This window comes from Cervus elaphus, chromosome 22 (genome assembly GCF_910594005.1).
Source record: "Cervus elaphus chromosome 22, mCerEla1.1, whole genome shotgun sequence".
Classification (NCBI taxonomy): domain Eukaryota; kingdom Metazoa; phylum Chordata; class Mammalia; order Artiodactyla; family Cervidae; genus Cervus; species Cervus elaphus.
In genome coordinates this window covers 8,751,599-8,777,166 of record NC_057836.1, presented here as the reverse complement: position 1 = coordinate 8,777,166, position 25,568 = coordinate 8,751,599, and the positions used below count along the sequence as shown (strand labels likewise).

Below are 25,568 nucleotides of genomic sequence, written 5' to 3'. Positions count from 1 at the left end.
TGGTTAAGACTCTGAGCTTCCATTGCAGGAGGTGCAGGTTTGATCCCTAGTATGGGAACTAAGACCCTGCAGGCCATGCAGGGCAGCCAAAACAAAACAACACAACAGCAAAATTAAAAAAAAAAAATCATCTCTAGTCCTACCAGGACCACTTGTTAAACTCTTATATAATAAATCTCATATACCTAAATATAATTTTTTAAACAAAATTGGGACAATTGCATATTCTTTCTTCCATTTATTATCTCTCGCAACAAATGTTGATGGCACCTCTTCTGCTGAGAACCAGCAATGGGCAAGGCAGACAAAGTCCCTGCCCTCATGGAGCTGACATCCTTCGGGGAGAAATAGGCAAACATATTTACACTCTTCACAACCATCCTATGAGACAGACATTGTTATTATCCCAATGCACAGAGAGCTAAACTGAGGCCTCAGGTAATCTAATAAATTACCTTAGTATATACAGTTAGGCAGCAGCAGAGTCAGGATTCAACCCCAGGTTGAAAGAAAACCCTATTTGATAACAGACTCTGAGCTTTTAACTCATCAAAGAGATCTTAATATGATATCCTGTATCTTTATAAAATGGTACCAGAGGTAATAGTTTGGATTAGCTCCCTAAAATAACACATTTACTCCAAGGACATAGTTCTTTGACTTCAATCATGAAGCTTGCTCATGGAAAATTATTCATTGCTATTTTGTCATATGCAAATTAAGCAGGAACTCAAGTTCCACTTTTTAACTTTTTGATATACTTGTTTTGGGGGTTTTTTTTTTTCCACTTTATTTTTTAAATCAATTTATTTAGACTAAAACAAAAATAATTCACACATTTTCTTTCCTCCCTCCACCTCTGACAACTGCTAATCTGTTCTCTGTATCTATAAACTTTTCTTTTTTTTAACTCCACATGTAAGAGAAATCATACAATATTTGTCTTTCTCTGTCTGACTTATTTCACTTTGCATAATGCCCTCGAGGTCCGAAAGAATGAAATCTTGCCTTGTGCAACAACATGAATGGACCTTGAGGGCATTATGCTAAGTGAAATAAGTCAGGCTGAGAAAGATGAATACTACAAGGTCTCTCTTTTATGTTCATTGTCTACAAGGTGTCCTTTTATCAGGCACCTAACTGTGTTAGTTTTACACATCATTTTGAAATATATATATATTGTTTTCAAAGGCACTCAAGAGTCAACACACAGGATCAAACTGGAAACCCAAACTGTCCCAGAGGAAAGGTAGCTAGTACATTTAAGAACTACTTTTCCCCAGCTTCTGCTTTAAAGTGACCTCCTCCCACACTCTTACTCTTTACTAGCACACTGTATAAACTTCTTCATCTGGTACCTTGATCTTTCCCAGCTTCGTCTATGTGTTGAAAATCTTTCAGAGTTTGAAGGTTACGGTACCCCTCTCTGCAATGCTGAATAACTTTCTTTGATCCATTCTTGATGAGATAATCCATTAAGGTAAGAGATTTATACACATGGCGCCAGTTCTTCCCGTGGTCATTGAGTCTCTGCCATAGCATGTTCATAATTTCAGAGAGAGAAACTGTGTTGAAAGTCAGGTCGCTGATATCTAACATTAGAGAACTGGAAGGACCCCAAGGGTCATTAGAAGTTGCTTCCCTAACTTTTATTTCAGCATCTGAGTAATTTTTCACAAAATTTTTCACTTGCCTCCTGAATGCCATAGGTAAGACAAATTTGAAGGTAAGATGGGGGATGAAAGCAACAGAATAGGTGTTTATGTCATTGGTTTATAGAATCCTTGAGGGGTAGTTGGTCCCCAAGTCTGCTGCTCCCAAATACAAATGACTAATCACCATCTTGACAAGGTATCAATTTTCTGCAAAGGAATACACAAAAAAATAAGTAAGTTAAATATTTTTAAAATGTCTCCAGAAGAGCAATTCAGTCTGAAAAATCTAGCTGTAGCTTCCAAACCAGTGCCTCATGTACATCAGCCAGAACTGAGGGGACCATATAAATGTTCCTAGGATCAATATGGGAAAATATCTCATGAGGGATTAGCCTATGTTATTTAAAGAAACCTAAGTGGTCTTTCGAGACCTAAAACTTTCCATTGAAAGTATCATTGGGACTTCCCTGGTGGTCCAGTGGTTAAGAATCTGCCTGCCAATGCCAGGGGACATGGGTTTGATCTTTGGTCCAGGAAGATTCCACATTCTGCAAGCCAAGTAAGCCCATGTATCACAACTACTGAAGACTGCATGCTCTAGCGCCCGTGCTCCACAACAAGAGAAGCCACTGCAATGCGAAGCCCAGGCACCACAGCTAGAGAATAGCCCCCACTCACCAAAACTAGAGAAAGCCCATGTGCAGCAACAGAGATCTAGCACAGTCAAAATTTTTTTTAAAAAGTATCCTTGAACCTCTTTGGCCAGAAATAAAGTTATTATAAAGCATTACAAGGACAGTGGACAAATTAATGGTGGACAAGAAAATGGAACTTGCACTGTGACATGTCAAGATCTGTTGTCACATATAAATATGTTATGTCCTGAGAGTAATCAAGCGAAAACTGAGTCTTAAAATCATCAACTGACCTCTGGTTGTATCCTTTTCAGAACTTACAAGTCATTAGAATCAAATCTAAATATGATCTGTTTTCTAGTTAATAAGGAGGATCATCAACTGTTAAGAAATTGTCGTCAGTGGACTCCACATGTAACCCACGGCACCCTAAACCAATATTTTAGTCCTGGTAAGGCTGGCAAGTCAAAGGAAAAGGTTAAACTACTTTCTTTACTCAACTTTAGAAAAACATTCCCTGATGAGCATCCAGACCCAATGAAAGCTCAACAATCTATAATCAGATTTTACTAGAGAAAGTACACACATACTAAAGAAAATTGCTAAAAATCCATAACAAATGTGCTTGCTATTTTTTGTTTTGTTTCTCTTCCTTGACCTTCTCAATTTTAACCTCAGGCTTGATTAATTTCTCTGTATATATTTAAGGAAGACATAATTTTCAGAAGCAGCCTAAATAAACTATCACTTCTTTTTTAAAAAATAAGAGAAGGGAATAAGTAGTCATTTTTGTTTTTGGTAAAAGTGCAACACATTCTCAAATAAACAAGATAGAAAATGTATCTGTTTAATTAAGATTTCTCCTAAAGAGACCATCATCAACCCTAGACAGAAAAAGAGAAATTGTGTGTTTTTACAATTTTCTGATTTTCTCTCCTGTTTGCACTTTGAATACAGACATTTTTATCTGACTCACTCATACAGTGAAAACTCGACTTATAATGTGTTTCAATAAGCTATTAAAATTTTCAATCATGAGGGTTTTCTCTTTCTATTGTCCTTTTTTGCCCTCTACCAAGCTCACTCAATGCAGTGATGTACTGTGACATTGGCTTGGAGCAACAAATATTGATCTGTTTCCTTCACAAGTCTATTAAAAAAAAAAAAAAAGCCTTGTTAGAATCATAACTTGCTAGAATTGAACACAGTCGTTAAAACTTTTTTCTTTTTCAAATAGCTACCTATGTATATTTTGGAGGGGCAAAATCGTAATATCTAGGTTTTCCTCTATTCTTAACCTGTATTTTTAAATTTAAAAAATGTTTTCTTAAATGAAGTTTCTGTCACAGAAAATTATCTACATAATAGCCTTCCATCCAATAGAGTAGTTCACAATGGGATGTGCTGGACTTATCAAAATTAAATATATTCTTAAACATTCAAAAAACTAAAGAAAAATGTCTGGATAAGTGAATTAGTATTATTTACTAACGTACCGTACATTGTGACGTGAACACAGAATACATAACACACCATTCTACTACTTAAAATTTTGAAATCTTCTCAAGCTAACAAGAAATTCATTTGTGTTCATTGTAAATTAGGTTGGTTTATTATGTGTTTCAGACACCTGACTATATGCAAACGCTCAGTTTACTCAGTCCTTCAAAAGTTTGAGATTGTAAATATAGTGATATAATATGAGACAAAAGTAGTGCCCAAGAGGATAAATGTTCACACCTGAATTTTGGCTGTCTGGCTATCCAAGTCCTTATAATATATAGAAATGGAGGGAAGTAAGATATTTCATGTTATAAATTTGGGTTTTCTCCTCTGAGAGGCCTTCACCCACCACACTTACTACTTAGCTCCTCCCATCATGCTCTTTTCAGACCCAGTTTATTTCCTTCATGACACTTATCAGGATGCATAATTATGTGTTTGTCATTTTCTCTTCGGCTTTCTCCACCATCAGATTAGAAACTTCTTGAGAGCAGCAACCATGATCATCTTATCTATCAGTAAATGCTACTGCATAAACAGGTACCCAGCAGGCACTCAATATGTTGCATGAATGACCAAGTGGTAGATTGATTTTGCTTTGGGATAAACATGAATTGATTCTACAGCTTTGGGTTATAAATATGACATTTAAAAATATAATCCAACCCTTGCAATTGTCAAGTAAAATTCTAATGTTTGCTTACGAATCTAGAGTTAAAACTAGAGTTAATATCTAGTTTTAACTTTAAAGTTTTAAGCAAACATTTTCAAATCAATCAATAAGTATTTCTTGAGTATTTATCTTTATATAGCTTTGTGGAAGGTATAATAAATATAAAACATCCTGCATACATTCAAAAACATCAGTTAGTTAAAGAGCTTTCTCCCTTCAACACTTCCAAGATAAACAAATAATGAAGTATAAAATGTCTCTTAATTTTCTTACTCCATTTACCCACTTACTCAACTCTTTGACAAAGGCTGTTTTCTCCCCCAACTTCACCTGAACAGGAGACCATTTAAGTTGCCAACTGACATTAAACTACAGGTCCACAATCTCTTATCTGAATCTTTTGAGGCCAGATAAGTTACGGACTTCAAACTTAATTGTGTGTGGGGGGGGGGGGTGGGCGCGGAAAACTTTTGAAAAGTAATGCCATGCCTACACGTATATTACATGATATCCACAGAAAGGTCTGGGGTAAGTAAAGAGGTCTGAACAATTAAACACATCAACATGACTGCAATAAAAATTTGCAAATATTTGTAATAAGTAAAGACAAATGGCTGTTTCAGTTCAAATCTTGTAGCCAGATAAGTTAGGGGGGGGAAAGTAGTTTTCAAAACTTCTTGGATGTCAGAACTGAGAATAAGAGATTGAGGAGCTACACTGACTTTATCCAAAGATTTAGGACAATAACGACAACAGCATCTAAGAGGCTGAGTACCAAGAGGCATCTTTGGAAAGACACATTTAGGGAAGTGCTATGAAGACAGAACAGCTCTTATGTTTATATGGATTCTGCCTGTAGACATGAGATCAACTCAGGAGAAAATAAACTCTGGCCAAGATTGTTTTGGAAGAAGGATTACAGAGATCACCAGGGCATTAGCAGGTGTTACTGTTTTGATGGAAAACACACTGCAAAAGCAGAGAAACTAACTTGAGTCCTGCCTGTGTGTTCACTAAATCACTCAACTATTATTTCCCAGAGTTTACCATGTAACAGGCTCCATTTCTAAGAAAGAGAGAAACAGGAGCACTAGACAGTTTCCACCCTCTGGTGTAAACGGCATGCTGCTGTTGTTTAGTCACTAAGTCATGTCCCACTCTTTGTGACCCCCAAGGACTGTAGCCCACCAGGCTACTTCTGTCCATGGGATTTCCCAGACAATAATGCTGGAGTGGGTTGCCATTTCCTTCTCCAGGGGATGTTACCCATCCAGGGATTGCAGGTGGGGATCATCAGGCATTGATGAGCGCAGGTGGGGACCCATCAAGCATTGCAGGTGGATCCTTAACCACTGAGGACCATCAGGGAAGTGTGGTGTTAAGTGCTACTCTTCGCTGTAGGCTCACAACTGTGCTCACACCTAAGCATTCAGTACCTCACCTCATTACTCTAATTAGGGCTCCAGAGGCATGGATTTGAGGTCCTAGTCTGCCATTTCCTGTTAAAGTTTCTCTGAGCCTCAGTTTCCCCATGTGCAGCATAAGGGGAAAAAATCACCACATAAGGGGTGGTGGGAAAGACATGACATGCTCCGCAAAGAAGTGAATGTAAAGAGCAGAGGGAGAATCAGCTTTCGGTATCCAGGGTCATTCCTTAGCATCACTTAATTCATTCAACAATGGTTTCAGAACGACCACTGTGTTCCATGCAGGCCATGTGGCGGGCACTGGGTCACACAGATAACTCAGACCAGTGACTGCCCTCAGAGAGCGTGCAATGTAGTGGGAGTGGGAGGCTGGGTATTGGAGAAGCTTCTAGAAGGAGGGAGTGATGTAACGCCGTCACACAACAGTGACCTTCCCTCAGGGAGACCTGCGGGCCTTGTCCCCTTCCCGCCTGCCCTGACAAGGCGTAGGGACCCACATGGTATGGGCAGTCGGAGAACACCCCTCCAAGCCCCTCCAGGCCCCCTCCATCTCCACCCCACCCCCAAATAAGAGGCTACTACCTGAGGGGAATGTCCAGCCGCCTGGCATCTAGGCCTTTTCTCTCCCAAACACAAGGCCTGACCGCTCCCGCCCCCGCAAGCTGATCCCCCTCCTCCAACCAAGCCAGAGAGCTCACGCCCTCCCCCACTTCCGCTTCCTCACTTCCGGCCCTTCACTTCCGGCCTTTCCTACGGCTGATGCCCACTACTCCCAGGACTTAGAGGAAGGGAGACGCCTCGGGTTAAAATAGTCCCTGCTTGTGGCTATCCAGCGGCATGAAGGCAGATGTCTTCCTTTCGTGATCACTTGGGCTGTGGCACTGCCTAATCCTTCAATGAAAGAATGAATTTTACAATCCGTGTTACTAGTCTAATTTTAACTGACTGGAAAAGTGACCTGTAGGACAAAGAATGTAATTTCTAGTAGTAGTCTCTAGAGATGAAAAGTGATGGGAAATGACTGAGTGCTTCCAGTGAGGGCCTTGGGTACCACTGATGGCTAGTCACTGAAATATTCAACTGACTTTCACTGAGCACCTAAAGCAGCAAGGATTCAGATAGGATCGAGTTCGATTAAGTTGACAGGCTGGTGGAGGTGACAGTCACCATCACAGAAGATTGTGACAAGGTACGTATAGCATAATGAGAGAGGAGAGACCATCTGATTCTACCGAGGAGTAGTTGAGGGCAGGTTTCAGAGACGAATTTATATACGAACTGATTCTTAAAGGATGACAGGAGTTCACTGGATAGACAAAGAAGAGGAAGCCATTAGAGGCAAAGGGCACATCATGTGTAAAGGCTTGAAAGCTGAGAGAGCCTATAATCTTGATAAAGCTGCAAGCTCTGTAGTTACCATGGCAGTCACAAAGACTGTTAGTGAAACAGCAGAGGGAGATGAAGTGGCAGAGGACAGTCAGATCATGAAGCACCTTGTCTTTACTACCAAGTGGTTTTATCCAGTAGGCACTGGAAATGTAATCAAACCTATGTTTTACAGAACCTTGGTGGCTGTGTGGAATACTGAATATAATGGAAGAAAACACATGTAGAGAATAGGAAAATGCTTAGTAAATGAAAGTTACCTTTGCTTTTAGTCCCTACTGCTTCAATTATAATTACTATAATAACAGCCTACATTGTTGATACTGGCATGTAGATAGGTAAGTATAATATAAAATGGTAGGAAATATGAAAGAAATTGGTGCATTATAAACAATTTAGCTGGCTGTAATATAGAGTAATGAGAGCAGAAGGCAGAGGGATATTGAAAAGATGGCCTGGAAATGGGTGGTTCAGGAGCTTGAAGGCCATGATAAGGTGTTGGACTTTATAAGGCAGTGAGAAATAAGCCAAAAGTGCTTTTTTTTTACATTGAGTTATAGTTTATGAAGATTTTCATATGCATATCTTATGTAAATTTTAAAGGAAGTCTGAAATGTAGGTGATATTATCCCACTTTATAGATAAGAATGCTAAGTTTGAGGAACATGGCATTCATTCTCCATTAGAGCCAGGCACTATGCTGAGCCATGGGAATACAAGACAGTTACAGTCTAATAAGGGAAACAGGAATAAATCAGTAACTATGATAAATTACAATGATAAAGGCAAACATAGATTGTTCTGAGAGTCAAAAAGGAATTTGTCTAAACCACATGGTTAGGAAAGGCTTTCTGGAGGAGTTAAAACTGAGCTGAGTTTGCAGGAACAAATAAGTTATATGAATGGTCCAGAAATATTCAGCTAGCAAGGATTTAACTGGAACTTGAACCCAAATCTACACTTCTATGCTCTTTCCCCTATGCTGAGAATCAATCTTTTGTTCTTAATGTTGAGCTCCATTGACCTTCTCAGTCATGAGTTTAACTTTTGTATTTTGAGAAGGTCAGAGATCTCAATTTTTTCATTTTAAACCTATTCATTTTCTTCTTTCAGAACGAATCTCTGAGTGTGTGCAGAAAATTAGATTGGAAGCAGAACAGAGGGACTGGGAAAAGAACAGAATTTTATAGTAGTTCTGGCAATAACTGATGAAGGTGCCTTCCCTGACAGTCCAGTGGTCAGAACTTCACCTTCTAATGCAGGGAGTGCAGGCTTGGTGCCTCGCTGGGGAGCTCAAGTCCCTAAAACTTAAACATAAAATTGGAAGCAATATTGTAACAAATTCAATAAAGATTTTAAAAATGGTTCACATAAAAAAAAGTCTTAAAACATAAAGTGATGAAAGTCATAACCAAAGCAAAGCCATGGGCGTGGCACATACTCCACTCCACTCATTCTCCTTTGACACACAGACATTTGTGTATGAAATTAAAGCATAGAAGCTATTGGATTTGGCTCCAGATATATCTGGGAGTCTACAGTGACACTCAAGTTTCTTTTTGGGGTGACTCTGTGAATGGTGGTTGCTAGTTTCACTAAGATAGGAACCCAGTCTGAGGAGCGGATTTGGCAGGAAATGTGATGAATTCTATTTTGGATACTTTGAATGTGAGGTGAGGTGTCTGGTGTGACCAGGTGAAGATGCCCAAGAGACAGCTGAGTAGAAAAAATTGGGACAAAGGTAGAGGATTCTGGGCAGGGCTCATGAACTTGAGAGTATTCAGTACATACAGAGGTGGTGATTGAATAGGCACATGGAAAAAAGAGAATGGCGCAAACTCAAAGACGGCAGTCCCATTGCAGGTGGAGAAGCTGGTAGCAGTCACTGAGTGGATCAGACAGGCAAAAGGCTCACATGCTACCCCCTATGGAATTAACTCTGCTAATGTGACTATGGTTTTCCCAGTGGTCATGTATGGATGTGAGAGTTGGACTATAAAGAAAGCTGAGCACCGAAGAATTGATGCTTTTGAACTGTGGTGTTGGAGAAGACTCTTGAGAGTCCCTTGGACTGCAAGGAGATCCAACCAGTTCATCCTAAAGGAGATCAGTCCTGAGTGTTCATTGGAAGGACTGTTGATGAAGCTGAAACTCCAATACTTTGGCTACCTGATGTGAAGAGCTGACTCACTGGAAAAGACCCTGGTGCTGGGAAAGATTGAGGGCAGGAGGAGAAGGGAACGACAGAGGATGAGATGGTTGGATGGCATCACCGACTCAATGGACATGGGTTTGGGTGGACTCTGGGAGTTGGTGATGGACAGGGAGGCCTGGCGTGCTGCAGTTCATGGGGTCGCAAAGAGTAAGACATGACTGAACGACTGAACTGAACTGAAAGTGACATGTGCAAAGAGATGTCTGCTTTCCTCCATTTGGGGGCATCATAATTTAGTTGCAATACTGGAGCATCAAGAACACAGACATCATTTTACCCCAGTAACTTGGTGTGGGTTTTAACTTATTTTGTGAACTCAGAGTTTTATAAAAGTGAACAAAACTTTCTTCACTTGAATTCCAAGACATTACTACTCCTTCTCGTCTCCTTGGCTGGTTTCCTTTCATTTCTCTGACCTCTAAACTTTGGAGGGGTCGGTTCTCTGTCTGTATTCATTTCCGGCACGGTTTTATCCAGTCTCATGGTTTTCAACACCCTTCTCTCTGTCAACAACTATCAAGATTTTGTCATCACCCCTAACCTGTGTCAACCTCCAGACTCAGGTGCCTAACTCCCTTGATACCCTCAATGGCATGTCTCACAGACATCTCAAATTTAATACATCTAAAAGCAAACTCCTCATCTGGTCTTCCAGACCTTCTCACCCACAGTCTCTCCTGTCTCAGTGAATGACACGTCCTTGCTTCTAGTTTCTCAGGTCATGAACCTTGGGATCACCACTGATGCCTCTCTGTCTCTCATACAGCCTATGATATCCATGAGTACACCTGTGACACAGAGTGGCTACTGATTCTGGGTTATGTGTGCTCCATAGGTAATAAATGGCCATGTTCTAATACACAATAAAATAATCATGTTTATGATTCCAGACTTTTTGGTTACCCTGTATGTTAAGAGCTCAACACTTCCCACCATCAGTCCTAAGTCACCATCATCTCTTGCCAGGATCATGGAAGCAGCCTCTTACCTGCTTGCCCTGCTTTTTCTCTTGCTTTCTTACAATCTAATCTCAATACAATGATCAGAGTGAGCCTTGAAAAACTTAAAACACAGTCCCTGGTGGCTCAGCTGTAAAGAATCCACCTGCAATGTGGGAGACCTGGGTTCTATCCCGGGGTTGGGAAGATCCCCTGGAGAAGGGAACGGCTATACACTCCAGTATTCTGGCCTGAAAAATTCCATGGACTGTATTGTCTGTGGGGTTGCAAAGAGTCAGACACAACTAAGTGACTTTCACAGAGCATATCACTCCCCAGTTCAAAATCTTCCACTGACTCCCATCTCAAGAATAAAATCCAAAGACCTTGCCATGACCATTGAGGTCCTATGTGTTCTGGTCCCTACTCCCCCTCTGACCTCCATCTCGACCCTTCTCCACCTTCAGGCTTTGCTCCTGCTAGTCCAGATACCTGAAAAAGCTATTTCCCCAAAAAGCCACCAGGCCAGATCCCTCGCTTTGTTTTGGACATTGGTCAGAAGTCTTTTGATCTCCTAATTAAATCCCAACCCCACTTCAGCCACACAGTCTATGACTCTTGCCCCATTTTATAATCCTCTTTGGCAGTACCACCATCTGACACATGTATTATTTCTTCCTCTACCAAAATGTAAGATCCAGGAGATCAGGGACTATGTTTTGTTCTCTGATACATCCCAGCACCTGCAACGGACCTAACAAGGAGTAGGTGTACAAACATTGTCTATTGAATGAATAAAAAGAGAATGTCTGAACCCACGCTATTGGATGAAGAGTACACATTGTACCATGAAGTTAAATTTAGCGTAATTTTACATAAGAAGTTCTGATGCCAACAACAACCTCTCAAAAGGAACTGTTGAACATTTTTAAATAAGTATGGTTTTAAACAAAATTTTCTCCATGTTGGATAAGTTCAGATTTCATATATTCCTCAATCCTCCCGATTTTGCTGATACTATTCTGAGTGCTCCTTGATGGTGAGGACCAAGTTGCTGACAGTCGCACATGAGAGTTTTTATTCTTAGGTTCTGCCTTTGCACTAGTTCAGTTACAGAGCTGCTAGGAAATTAACCACTAAAGGAGCCTTGCTTCCTGCCCTATATGCTCTGTACCATGTCTGCCGATCATTCCTTACTACTGAAAGAACTTTTCTGTGAGATTTTCCTGTTCTGCACTCTGCCCCATTCTTGGAGAAGTGGTTGTGTTCTGCTCCCTGGGGGCGGTGTCCCGAGGAAAAGAGCTATGATTTAGGGCGAGTGCTGAGAACACCATGGGGCTTCCTGTACAGGGCTAGTCTGCTTTCTTCCCAATTCAAAACCACTGGCTTGGGGCGAGAGCTGTGGCCAGAGAACTCCAGTGTTTGAAAACCAACGATGAGGTCATCAGGCATAACGATGGTTCCCACCAGGAAGGCCCTTAGACCCTGGAGACTGAAGAACCCTGAGGTCCACGTGGAGATGTGATCGTTTTAAAATTGGGCACACGTTGTTATCTTGAAAATTCTGTCTTTGTAGCATGTGGAAGTAGTGGGGACCCTATTCAGAGGCAACTTGAATTCAAGAACATTTGACAGACTTGCATGAATAAAAGGAAAGCTCTCTATTACAGACTTAAGAGGAACAAATTACTTCCTTTAAGTCATCTGACCAAACATTTGCTTAGCTCCTACTATGACCAAGTACTCAGATTCTTCTTTTCAATTTCAATAAAATTGTTGAGTGATCATAACCGACATTTCCACCCTCCCCAAAAAACATAAATCTTGAGCAAGGTTTAGGTATAAAGGGGCAAAGAGATAGAAAAGGATACCATTCTACAATGCAGAATAAGTTTAAATTCGAGATCCCCAAGTTGTCTTATCTGATGAATGCTGGAACATCTTGTCAGCCAACATTCCCATCTTTATCTTGGGTCTGGTCCCCTGACTCTGAACAGTGCCATTTAGCAAGTCGCACTATCTCTAATTTTGTGCAAAAGATGCAACATTGGCAATCCATTTTCTAGCAAAAGCAAAGACAGAGGAAGAGGCCTTAGCAAGTTACACTTGGTCTGGGAGGAAGGAGCCTAAGGAGGAGCGTGAGATACAAATCTGAAGGTGAGAACTAAGGAAGTTGAAGGTGACAAAAATGTCAGGTCAATGAAAAAAGTCTTCAAATCCCAGAAATATTTCAGTCCAGCCTATTCGGGAGAAAATTAAATTCCCCAAATCTAAGTAACCAGCCCCAGCTCGCACTTGGTTATGGCAAAGCTGGGGCTGGAACTCATCTTGGCTTTGAGTTTTTCTTCCTTCTTTTGTTAGGGGTAGTATGAGGGGCTAAGGGTAATATTATGGGCTGAGTACACTAAAAAAGCTTTTTTTTTTTTTTTCCCTGAGATTTGAATGAGGTAAGTGATCCAGGATGCTATCAAGTAAGTTCCCCTAAGAAGTCCTAATATTCCTCCAGATGCCTGTACCTCCTCGGAGAATGTACATTTTCCTTAAGACCAGCAGTAACTTGCCAATGGACCATCTCTGGGATTAAAAATTTTCTTATGTGAACATAATCGTTCGGGGCAAACTTGTTAAAACTGAAACCAAGCATAAAGAAGCAAAAGTGTTTCAGTGAACCTCCTGCATTTTAGTTCAACTCCGGCAGCAAGAAAACAAAACCACATAATCTAAGGCTCACGCCCAACTCTCTGAAGCCCCATATCTGCTAGTTCCTGTGTGGTTTGCATACAGACTGCTGGGCTGACTGGGGGTAGTTTGGAGGAGGGAGTAAGAAGTCGGGGAGGAGGAGGAGGAGAAGGAGGAGGAGGCACTCAATGGATCTGCTAGCCTGTGCCCTGGTTTAGTGCGGTACGTGGACAACAGCCCAAGGTGGATCCGGACTCTGAAATGCAGTCATTTTGACATTGGAATTTAGCTTCCTTCTTCCAAGAGAGGATTCTGACCATTCGGTGCAAAGCCATAGATTAAACCTCTTCTCTTCTGAAAGGTATGTCTTTATGCAACATCCGTCTACACGCTCTAGAGGGCTCAGATTTTTATTATTTGCAGAATGTTCTCTTGGAGTCAATCTAATTAAAATGAATCCCCTGGGCTCTGTAAACATTGGTTTTAATTTTCGGTTCATCAGCTAAGGTCTCTAAATCTTTTTCTGTAACAGTGTTTGTAGTGATAGGATTCAACTTCCAGTGAATGAACTAGAAGACTTGCTCCTTTCAACCAACGTTATCCAAGAAGACTCCACTAACTGGCCTCTGAGCCATCTCAGGGAAAGACTCTGGACCTGGGATTTCAGGGGTGGAATTCCCCTTCACCAGTGTCAGCATATGTTTCAAATTGGCGTGGGTGTGGGAGGTGAAGGGCAGAGTAGCAATGAATGAACACTAGTACTGCATGGTCAGGATCTGTTCTTGGGGCTTCATTTCTACTTGTTAGTGTTTATGTTGCCTTTATAAAGAACCCCACATTGAGTTCCTTTACAAAAAAAGAAAACTTTACTTTGAAATGAGATTTGAGAGAGTGTTGTCTATATTTATCCCTTTATTAACAGTTTACACTGTGTCCCTAAGACAATCTTCAGTTCAGGCATAAAATCTGAACACAACTCTTTGACACCCTACTCTTTGAACCTGAGGATTGAATATACCCACCAAAGATTAATCCAATTTAAAAATATCAGGTTTACATATCTGGAATTAGGCCTTGTTAGTAAAGTACATGTAACTTCATCTGTACATTACTGAAAGTATACATCCCCAGATGAATTAAGAGAAGGGGAAAATGTTTAGGATTAAAACTTCAATAGAAAAGATTACATGTGCTCATGTTCTGTCATCTGAGGGTGGGAAACCTCAGGTTGAAAAATGTTTCGTTATCTACAACTGCATTTATCATAGATTTATTAGTTTTTCAGTGGGTCCTCTTTTCTCTTCTCTTCTTTTTCTCTTATTTTAGTTTCAGAAAGGACTGAGTATAAGCGTACTCTGCTTTAACAACCCAGTATTGTTTATAAAACTTCACTTTTATAAAATAATTTTAAAATGATCCTCTTTACAGAAGGATCCATTCTTAAATGAGCACTAATAAAATTGAGAACCATATAAGTGTATTTAAATTTCAAATTTTAAAAATTTTGATTTGTACCGTTTTGGAGAACTTGGAGTGGTTTTTTTGGTAAAGGGAGACAGTCCTATATCATTGAATAAAACTATCTTTTTAGATTGAACTTAGAGGGTCTCCCATGTAGTAAACCGTAATCTGATTCTCCCATTATAATAGATTTTATTTTTTTTAAATGACTTTACTGAAGCAGAGGGGAAGGAGGTGATTGATTTGTTCAAAATGAAGAAGTATCTCTATTGCTAATATAATATTCTTTTGAATATCTTTCATATCTTAGGCCCTAATGAAAATCTTCTTTTTTAAAACTTTCAATTGTTCTACATCTATTTCTTAGGGATATTGTAAGAATAAATGAGTTAACATAGATATGAAATGGCTTAGGAAAAATGTGCTGTGAAAACACAAGGTGATATCAGTATTAATGGTTTCTTTGAATCTTGATCATTTCCTTCCCACCTCTTTTACAAAATATATCTGACTTACTGCCTGAAGCCATCTCTTTTATGTCTTTGCCTTCTGGAGGGGCTGAAAATGAGCCTACTTCTCACATGGTTATTGATTCTCAGAGAATAACACCTGTAGGTGTTGGTGACTTGCCGGGCTCATGCCTGAAACAGAGCTTGCTTCTTTTCCTGACTCAGGAAAAGTCTACAACCACTCCGGTATTCTTGCCTGGAGAGTCCCATGGACAGAGGAGCCTGACTGGCCATGGTCCATGGGGTCACAGAGAGTCGGACATGACTGAAGTGACTGAGCACACACGCATTCAAAAAAGTGTCATTATATGTGATTCCATCAGGATTTCTTAAACAAGATATAGCTGATGCTTGATTAGTCTGAGGAACAGAGGCTTCATTTTCGTGCAGCCATGAAATTCAAAACTTGGTGAAGAATTTTTATGGCCTAAGTTATTTGAATTGAAGGAGGAGACTGACAGGCCCTCCTATTTGTCCATCTCAAGTACTTACTCAGCATATCTTGATCTATAAAGGAACAACACAACCTCCTGTGTGTGTGCCTTTTTTTTTTTTTTTTTTTTTACCTCTTTACAGTTTCTTAGGAAAATGTAGCCTCATTTAACAAATGAATGTTTATTAACACATTGTACATTGACTATGTGTCAGGCACTGAGTTCTCTGCAACAATGTTAACATTACATTAGGTTCCAATAAGCTTGAACCAATGAGCCAATAGGAATTCGGTAAGTAATTTTTAGAAGACAGATTTAAAAAGTAAATTCATTCACAGCAAACATTTTGGAGAATTAAACTATTACTAAGTAAGTGAAGATTAAAGTCTTAAATTGCCTCCAAAGAAGCTATAAGACCTACATCTTATGAACAAAGTGAAGAAAATGTCTAAACATAAAAGTTGAAATATTTGTACAGTGAATACCTCTATACTCACCTCCTAGATTCAACAGTTGCTAACTTTTTGACACATTTGTTCCACCTCTGTATTTCTTTCTAACTACATGTAAGTTACAGACAAAATGATACTTCACCCCTAGATAATTCGGAACACGTCAAAGAATAAGAATATTCTCCTATATAACTGCAATGCCATCATTATAACTAAGAAGATGAACAGTAATTCATTAATACCTAATATCTAGACCATATCTAAACTTAACCATTTGTCCCCCAAATGTCTTCCATACCTTAAAAAAAAACTAAGATCTAATTTTTTTTAAAGAGAAATATGTTTTTTACATGAAGGCTTTATGTCTTTTATTCAACACTGGAGTTTTTGAAAAGGTTAGGTGTTGTCTTGTTAAATGTTCTAATTTGTTTTGGCCTAGCGGTGTCATTTAATTTGTTCCTCTATCCTCAGTATTTCCCATAAACTCCAAATTAGAAATAAAGCATTGATTACATTTCAATTGAATGCATTTTACAAGGTGCTCCATATTGTATCTCAACAGGAGACACTTAGTTCCACATTGTCCCTCTATTTGTGACACTCGGTTTGATCGGGGCTCAAGGTAGTGATCTCAGTTCAGGGATCCCTTTTTGCAATTAACAAGTAGTCTGGCAAGATAATGCTTAGGCTTTGTGATGATATTCTGTTTCCCAACAAACCTCACTCAATGGCTTTAGGTGATCCTTTCCTAAATCAACTGTTTGTTTGGGGGTCATATACATTTTCAGTATACTCTGAAGAAGGATTAGACATACACATTCGTTATTATCAGCAGCCACAGCAGATATTTGAGTGTTTTTTTTTAAGTTCAGGTAATAACAACCATGATGATGATGATAGTAATAAGTAACATTTACTGAGTGCTTGCTGTAGAGTCAGGTGGTCTAGGTTTGAGGGCCAGTCCTTCAGTTACTAACTAGGCCAACTGGGACAAGATACTTAGTCTTTCCATGTCTTAGTTTCTTTAGCTATAAAATGAGAGTGATAATGGTAGCTATCTCATCATACCGTTTTGAAAGTTAAGCAATTTATACACATAACGTTTCTGAAACAGTGTCTGTTATTGCTCTTTGCCAAGAGCACTGTACAGGTGTTAACTCATTTTGCTTCTCCTAAGGGCACAGTGAAGCAAGGGCTAATATTACCCTTCTTTTGTAAGTGAGGAAACTGGGGTGCAGAGAGTTTAGGTCATTTGCACAAGGTCACTTAACTAGTATGTGGTAGAGCCTTGATTTGAACCCAGGTGGTCTGATTCCAGAGCATTCTCTCCAAAGGCTCCTGACACATGGAATGAGAAGGAACAGAAATGGAACTGAACTAAAAGCAGTTACAGCCTACCCCCACCCTGGCATCCTATCACCACCCAAGTTTTCAGTTCTTCTGAGTTATTCAAACCTGAGACTGTTGCTACCAAAATATATTTTAGGTTTTGTTCATCTGATAACAGCACTCTAGTAAGCACAGATGAGTATGCTTATTGCAATTCTATAGCTTCAGGCTCTGTATAAGAAAGTCTACATGTAAGAGATAATGTTAAGACTGGAAAATGTAGAACTATTCAATATAAAGGAAGAGGAAGGAAAAAATCTGAAAGGAATAATACAAGAGGGGAGTTATGAGACCTCAGAGTCTTGGGGCAGAAGATGATATTTTGATACAGTCAAAGGGAGAAAATGCCTCTCGTTTTTCACATTACCGTACTGTGTAAAATTTTACCACTAAAGCACAAGAGTATAGTCATTGTCAGTTATAAAAGACCACATTGGATTTCTTTATGGGATGATGGATGAGTCTTGATAGTAGGTAACTTCTCTGGTTGGTTATCTCGGTCACTCAGACATTCCATAAGTCAGTCTGTGTCTTTGGAAATACATAACTGTACACGGAAAAGGCCTCACAAGCCAAGTATTGGTCCCTACCCCTTCATTAGCATTAAAAAAGGATTCCAGTGCTGTTTTATTCACTCCTTCTATTGCTGCCACAGAAAGCTCTCAAGTGTGATTTTCTAAAGAGAACTAAAAATAAATGAGAAAAAAAAATCCAACATTAATAATGTTTTTACGCATTTCCAACACAGGCATTGCTAAATTGGTCCTGCCTTTTTATGTTTTTTAATGAAAAGCAGGCTAATTGATCAATTGGTCATGAATAATACTTTTTCGTTTGTTTTTCTCCACACCTCTCAGCCTTCCAGAACCACAGGCTTAATGTGGCCGCCTACAAATGGTTTACGATTTGTGTCTATTGTCTAGTGCTTTATGGGAAAATACTGGAAACAAACTGCTGGAAACTCAGTAGGAACTCAGTAAATAATAAGTAGATAGTTCTCTTGCTAAATATGATTTTAAAGAAAAATATTTTTTAATAACTAGGACATTCTACTAAGGAAGTACACTAGTAGAAAAAAAAAATCTGGTTGATTTATCATTTGAATTTTCATCTTCGTTTTATAAGTGATAGATTTTTAGCAGTTTAGGGAGCAAAGCGTGAGGTCAGATTAACTCCCCTCGCCTGAACAGATTTATATTCTAAAAATGTGGATTATTGAATTGTAAAGCTAGCAGGGAGACCCCAACTACACATTAAATCTAAGAAAATTGTCATATTTAATACATTATATCAACCTTTTACATTGATCATAAACATGTTGATATCCACAGCACAGAAGTTCTTACTGGTGGTGGTGAGGCTAAAGGTACAGGGGAATTTCAGAGACACATTTAGGAAGCTGATGAAAGCTATAGAAGCACTTCCCAGGGGTGAAAAAAAATATGCCTAGCATTCATTCACACACACCTTTACACAGAATATTCAGTAGTTCATGGACACTCCCTGCCTCCCCCTCCACCACTGCCAGCAGAGTCCATCCATATATCTTCAGAAGGAAAAACATGCTTTATATGGAGTTCTTTTTTTTTTAACTTTACCTTATTTTTTTTTTTTTTTACCTGAGCCTTATAAAGTTTTTAAAAGCATTTTCACACATTATCTCGTTTGATCTGCCTATGATCTTTGAAGCAGGCAGACCACATATTTTGCCTCTCAAGTTGTAGAGTGGGAAGGGCAAAGCTCGCGAGTTTAAGTGACTTGCTCAAGGTAATTTTGCTAACGTCTACCAAGACATAGTACCAAGGCTGTGAAATTGTAGCCAGGGTTCCTTCTACCACACTGGCCTGGGCACAGCATCAAGGAACTCTTGACCCGGTTTCTGGAAATCTGAATTCTGGCTTTATTGGAAACCACCTGCGTGACCTCGAACGTGACATTATAACCTCTCTGGGCCTCAGTTTCCTTCTCAGTTGAGTGAGAGGTTAGACCACATGTTCTCTGAAGCCCCTTCCGTTCTCTGTTGCACATCACCTCATCCCCCTGCAGTCTGAGAGCAGAGAGAAATGACCTTTTCAGTGACAGATGGCAAGACCTTTCACCCTTCCCTGGAGGTCATAGGAGCTGGCGTCCGGTTCAGATGGGTTCCTTTTCAATGTCCAAATCCTGTTAGAAACTAGCAGCATGGATCATGCTTCTGTGGGCTGCTTGTATGTCGCGCCGCTGGTTGCCTCCTTTTCCTGCAGGGCTGGCGGTCTCACAACAATTTTGCTCCAACCCCGGGCTCTGCTTCAGACGTACCACGGTGTTTTATGATCCCTCTTGGGTAGTTCAGACTATGATATAGAGATAAAGAATGCCGATGGACTTGTTTGGGGCTGATAGAACTTATCCTTCTAAAAAGGTTATTTCTCTTGAAGGACGCAAATCTTCCACCTGATTTTTCATCACTAACGTTTATTTCCTTCAACGTCTCTGAAATGTGCTTGGAAATTGGAGTCGAGAGAGAGCTAGCAGCACTGAACACATGTGCCCTGAAATGAGAAAGGATGTGACCAAACCCTTTCTTTTTGGAGATGGTTGAAGAATCTTTGAGTCAGTATAATTAGGACAAATTTGTGTGTTAGCCTTTGTTTCAGATTTCTAAAAAGTGTCCACAGTGTATGGATATGCAAAACCCATGATACAGCCCCAGTTTAATTTTGGACTTCTCCAGGAAGACAAAACAAGCAGAAAATTCTCATGCTTCGTGTATCAGTAAACCAGGCTTTTGTAATATCAGTTGTCCAACAGTGGAAACTCAGAATCAAAGTTCTTCTACACATCACAGGAACCACCCTGCTCTTAGTCTTTTGAAGCAGCTGAGCCAAGTGCTATTAGCACAGACAGGCTGGCTACCCCAGCAACCAGGAAGGTGTCAGTCTCTATTTGTGATTAACAGCCAATGATAAAAAATCGGGGGCCCTGTCTTTCTGCTCACTGCATTTTCTACCTGAATGTCAGGCTGGCAAGTGGAATTCTATCAACTTCTTGCAGAGAAGTGTATAATTTGCTCTGTACCATGTCAGGTCATTGGACTGTGGGAGGTAATACTGTCCAGTGACGTGAGTGACAGAGCATGAACTTGGCTCCTGTGTTCTGCGTTCTGTTCTCAGCTTCGTGGATGACTCAGTGCCCCATCCATGCCTCTGTCCTTGAGGGAAACCCTACCGTTCTTTAAGCCACTGCACAGGAGGCTTGAGAAGAACTGTGCATTGTTACCCCCAAAGATGTTCTTATCTTTGGTATAATATAAATGTGCAATCTCTCTTTTTTAAAATGCATAACTGGGTGCTTTCTCATTTCAACTCATTTGTGGAATTTCTGTGTCTGAGACCAATGTTGTTAAATAGACAACTCATTCAGTTTATAAACCAGAAGCTGTGTGATGTTGTGACTTGACGCTTGTATACAAGTGTGCTTGTGTGCTTGGTTGTATCTGATTATTTGCAACCCTTGGTACCCTGTAAATATCCAAGTAACAAAGAAGGAGATGTGTGAAACTGAAGAGTCTCCCAGCTGGAGAGTAATTCCTAAGACCTGACAAGGAAGATGGGGTTCTTAAATAGCGGCATGGACACAGAACTTTTTTTTTTTTTTGGCTGCACCTGGATTTTTGATCTCCACTGTGGAGTATGGGATCTCTAGTTGTGATATGTGGGATCTAGTTCAGTGACCAGGGATTGAACCCAGGCCCCCTGCATTGGAAGCATGGAGTCTTAACCACTGGACCATGAGGGAAGTCCCCTGGACACACAACTTTTATTTTAAAATGCAAGATGTAAGGAAAAGTAAGATTTGCTATACAGCCAACTTTGTCAGCTCATATTATTTCATAAAGCGAAGGGTCAGTTACGTGTTGTTATCATCAAGAGAACATATTGTAATGCAACATGTAATACAATTGTCATGTAGGCACTATAAAAAAAAATCACCTTGTCTGGTTACTTTAATTCATCTTTTGGCTACTGTCAGCAGATACCCTCTTAGTCCCTAATTCTCAGTACCCAGATGTACTGAGAACATTTAGGGTAATCAAAACGAAAAGAATATAAGGTCCTTTCCTCTAAAAAGCTAACAAGCTATTAGGGAATCTAGGACAAGCGAAAGCAAATGCTTCCACAGTGCCAGTTCCTGAGGAAGAGGACTCAAGGTGGGGCTTTGGAGGGAGGGCTTCCTGGAAGAGGTGGTTCTGCAGGCAGAGGACGATGGCTTGGCAAAGGGACATAAAGTTCTTCACACTTCAAGGACATTGTAGGAGGAACAGAATCTTCTTTGATGAAGACCTGTTTACCTTGCAAATGACAAAGAGTTGAGAAGGCTCTTGGGAATTTTTTTTCCTTGGGGATCCAGAAAGAAATCAAACTTCTGCTGGAAACTCTACCTCAGACTCTTTTCTCAGATAACCTGTTCTTCTTTTACTTCTCATCATGTCCCCTTACGTCTTCTTTTTCAAGCATAAATACCCTTTGTTCTTTCAGCTATTCCTCTTGTGATGTGGTTTGATGTGTTCTCATCATTTTAAGTGTTTACCTCTGATGGACTCTGATGTGAGGCCTCTTTTAAATCATGGTGCTCGGAATGGGACAGGACTCTACAGGAGTGGTCTGACCAGTGCAGAATACCATGGAATAGTAGCCTCCCTTGATCTATACTCTATACTTCTATTAATATGGCCCAAGATTGCATTAGTCTTTTTGGCACTCAGTTAATATGCTGACTCATACTGAAACTGTGGTCAACTCATACCCATGAGTTCCCATGCTCTACTATGAAGCCAGTTCATCCTTATTCTGTACTTATATTATTGATTTAAAACATAAAAGAAAATAAATAAAACCCTAGGCACAGAATTTTAAATGTAGAGATATTAAATTCTATTACACTTGATCCAACTGATAACAACCCATCAATATATTGATATTTCAGAGCTAGGATGTTAGTTCTCCTTCCCCAAGGTGAATACTTATCTGCTGGCATGAGGGCAGAGCTAGTCTCAACACTGGCCTGGAAGAGATTTCACAAGGGTCAGGACTTTATTATCTACATCTTTAGACAAACTAGTGAGCCTAAATCTTTCTAACTGTGAACTAGGAACAAACGTGAACGGGCCTTTCCTTACTGGGGATACGCAGCAGTGAGTCAGATGTCTGCAAAGCTCCAAGTCAGAGTTACTCAGAGGCAGTAATATACAAGAAGAGGAAATTTTTATATCAGGTTTTCGGCAGCTTTCAGGAGATTTGATTACCCAGATCGCTATACATTACAGTAAATAGCACTCATTTTTTGCCACTGGTTTATAGCCATAACTGAGTTATCTGATTCGAGGTTGCAATAACTTCATGTGGTGTCAGTATAATTTCAGCACAGAATAATTTGTCATTTGAGGCAGGTCCACGAATCTGTTTCTTTGCAAGGCCCCATTTAAACTAATCCTCCTTTTCTCCATCCCCTTCCCTAGGCCTCCTCACCCCTAGACTCTTCCTCCCTAAAACAAGGACTATGAAGACCTTGAAGTTTATTTGCATCAGGGTTTTGGAAACCTTTCAAAGTCCTGCCAAACTAATACAGCAGCTCACCAGTTTTTGCAGGTAGCTTGTATAATATTTATAATTTCAAGCAAATAGAAATGTCACCTTTCAAAACACATCTCTGAGAGCTGTTTTATTCTCTACAGAAAAGCGCAGGCAACAGTTACATTTTTCTAGCCTGTTCTTCTAATGCAAATTTTAATCTTGCTCTCATGACCTTGTAATTATTACGATTCAAATAGTCCCTCCCCTACCTCTCACGAGTGATTTTGTTCTAGGGCCTTGCTACTCAATGGAAGGTCTGAGAACCTGTGATATTGATACCACCTGGGAACCTGTTAGGACTGAGTATCAGATCCTGCCTGAAACTTGCCAAATCAGGATATAAACGTTTAAAAAAGTCCTTTTGTGATTCTCCTGCACAATAAGATTTCAGGACTACTGACCTCGAGTGAAAGGATTTCATCTCACTTTACCCCTTATATTGTTAAACAAGCCTTAACAAAATTCTATTTGGTGTTTATTACTAGTTTTGTGTTGTTGGTAGTTGCTAAGTCATACCTGATTCTTTTGTGACCCCGCGAACTTTAGACCACCAGGCTCCTCTGTCCATGGGATTTCCCAGGCAAGAATACTAGAGTAGGTTGCCATTTTCTCCTCCAAGGGATCTTCCTGACCCAGGGATTGAACCCCTTTCTCCTGCATTGGCAGGCAGGTTCTTTACCACTGAGCCACCTGGGAAACCCTTTTAAACTAGCTTAGGGCAGAGTTGTTAAATGTTTACCAGATTTAAGTATTCTAGACACAGCTGACTCTTCCTCAAAGTATCTATAATTGACTTTAAAATGCTCTTGCCTTTCTGGGTTCTTGTAGAGCAAGAATTCTCAAAAGGGAGTAATTTTCATTCTTCTTCTTTTGTTTTTGCCATGCCACATGGCATGCAGGATCTCAGTTCCCCAACCAGGGATTGAACCCTTGTTCCCTGCAGTGGAAGCACAGAGTCTTAACCACCTGACCACCAAGGAAGTCCTTACGAAGGGCAATTTTGAAACACCCTCCCCATCAGAGACAATTGGCAATGCTTGGAGACATTTTTGTTTGTCACAATTTGGGGGTGGAGGAGAAGGGCTGCCTCTGGCATCTGGTGAGTAGAAGCCAGCAATGCTAGTTTTGGATCCTGCAATGCACAGACTACCCCTCACCATAAAGACATACATGTCAATAGCAACAAGGTTGGGAAGGCCCGTTGTGGAGGTATGTGGTTTGTAGAGAGGGACTCCTACGTGCAACGGTTCGCAGCAGGATATGCAGGAAAATGAAGCCATGTGGCGTGTCATCACCTGATAGGAGAAGAGCAAGGGGACTGGTAGTGGCCTGAGTTATGACGCTGGGAGCCTGGGCGGGCAGCGAATAGAGAATCCAGCCACAGATGAGAGGAGAGATGTCAGAGAGCTTGTAACCAACGCTCTGTGCACAGACTGCCTAGGTAACAGGGTTGGGGTTCAGAGACTGGACATCAAGTCTGAGCTGGGGGTAGGGGGTGGTGTGGGCTGAAACAAAGCTTCAGTCCTAGACTGGATACTCGATGTGATCCCAAAGTCACATTAGACCTGGAAAGCAAGAAAGGATTTCCGGTGTTATCATAGGAAGACGCAGGTGGATTTCCAGTAAATCCAGTAAAAGACAGACTTAGGTGCAAGGCAGAACCCCACTTGTTAGAACTGGACACCTCAGAGCCAGCCTAGCAGCAGGGGATGACCTGGTGACAGTTAGCTGAGCTCTTAGCTAGAGTGAGCTTTTTAAATCGCTCCCAACCAAGAAGAGCCTTAGGGTTGAGAGTACAGTGTGGCTGACTTGCAGGAAGAGGTCATGGGCTTCCAGCTATGGAGTAAGGTGGACAAGAAGCAAGTCGGCTCCTGACACTGGCTGCTGAAAATTCATAGCCTAAGAACTGGCTAGAACTTGAGAGATCCTCTGAGTCATTTCCCTACTGCACAGCACCTAACTCATTTCAGAAAGGTGGCCTACTCTTCAACTGTAACATTTTCAAAGAAAGATTGCTTTAAAAAAATATTTATTTATTTATTTGGCTGCGAGGGGTCTTAGTTGTGGCACTCAGGATCTTCATGGCATCATGTGAGATCTTTCGTTTTGGCCCACGGACTCTCTAGTTGCGGTACATGAACTCAATACTTACAGCAGGTGGGCTTAGTTGCTCTGCAGCACGTGGGATCTTAGGTCCCTGTCCAGGGACCGAACCCGTGTCCCTGCATTGCAAGCTGGATTCTTAACCACTGGACCACCAGGGGAGTCCCCCTAAGAAAGATTTATTAAGGACCTATGTTGATGCCTTATAAACCATCTAAGTCAAAACTGCTTCTGCATTCCTAACCTTATATCACCTTACCGGACGTAAGTCGGCTTTCTTTCATCCTACCCTTCATACGCTGTGCTTTCTAACATTCGGTAATGGTAAACAAGACCAACTTACCTTCGCAGCTGCCAAAACCAGCCTTCCCTTCTCCAAGCTCTTTAGCTCAATTTACCTCAATTTCATAAGCGTGTCACCCTGAGAGTCTCTACCCAACCTCTTAATCCCTTTGTTATTCTCTGGACCCTCTCCAAGTGTTGCCTGCTTGTGATAG

General features: G+C 40.5%; 2 protein-coding genes across 2 annotated transcripts in view; one reads left to right on the top strand and one right to left on the bottom strand.

Annotated features, from left to right (window-relative positions):
• Window positions 1-6,547, bottom strand: part of ENTHD1 (ENTH domain containing 1) — an 89,530-nt gene extending 82,983 nt beyond the window's left edge. The window contains exons 1-2 of the mRNA XM_043881778.1: window positions 6,476-6,547; window positions 1,359-1,862 (exon numbers count right to left, since the gene is read on the bottom strand). Coding sequence (XP_043737713.1) covers window positions 1,359-1,707 — 349 coding nt within the window. The 5' untranslated portion in view covers window positions 1,708-1,862; window positions 6,476-6,547. The remainder of the gene's footprint in view (window positions 1-1,358; window positions 1,863-6,475) is intronic.
• Window positions 6,548-13,252: 6,705 nt separating this feature from the next.
• Window positions 13,253-25,568, top strand: part of GRAP2 (GRB2 related adaptor protein 2) — a 67,801-nt gene continuing 55,485 nt past the window's right edge. Inside the window, exon 1 of the mRNA XM_043882109.1 lies at window positions 13,253-13,472. The gene's annotated coding sequence lies outside the window, so the exon portion shown is untranslated. The remainder of the gene's footprint in view (window positions 13,473-25,568) is intronic.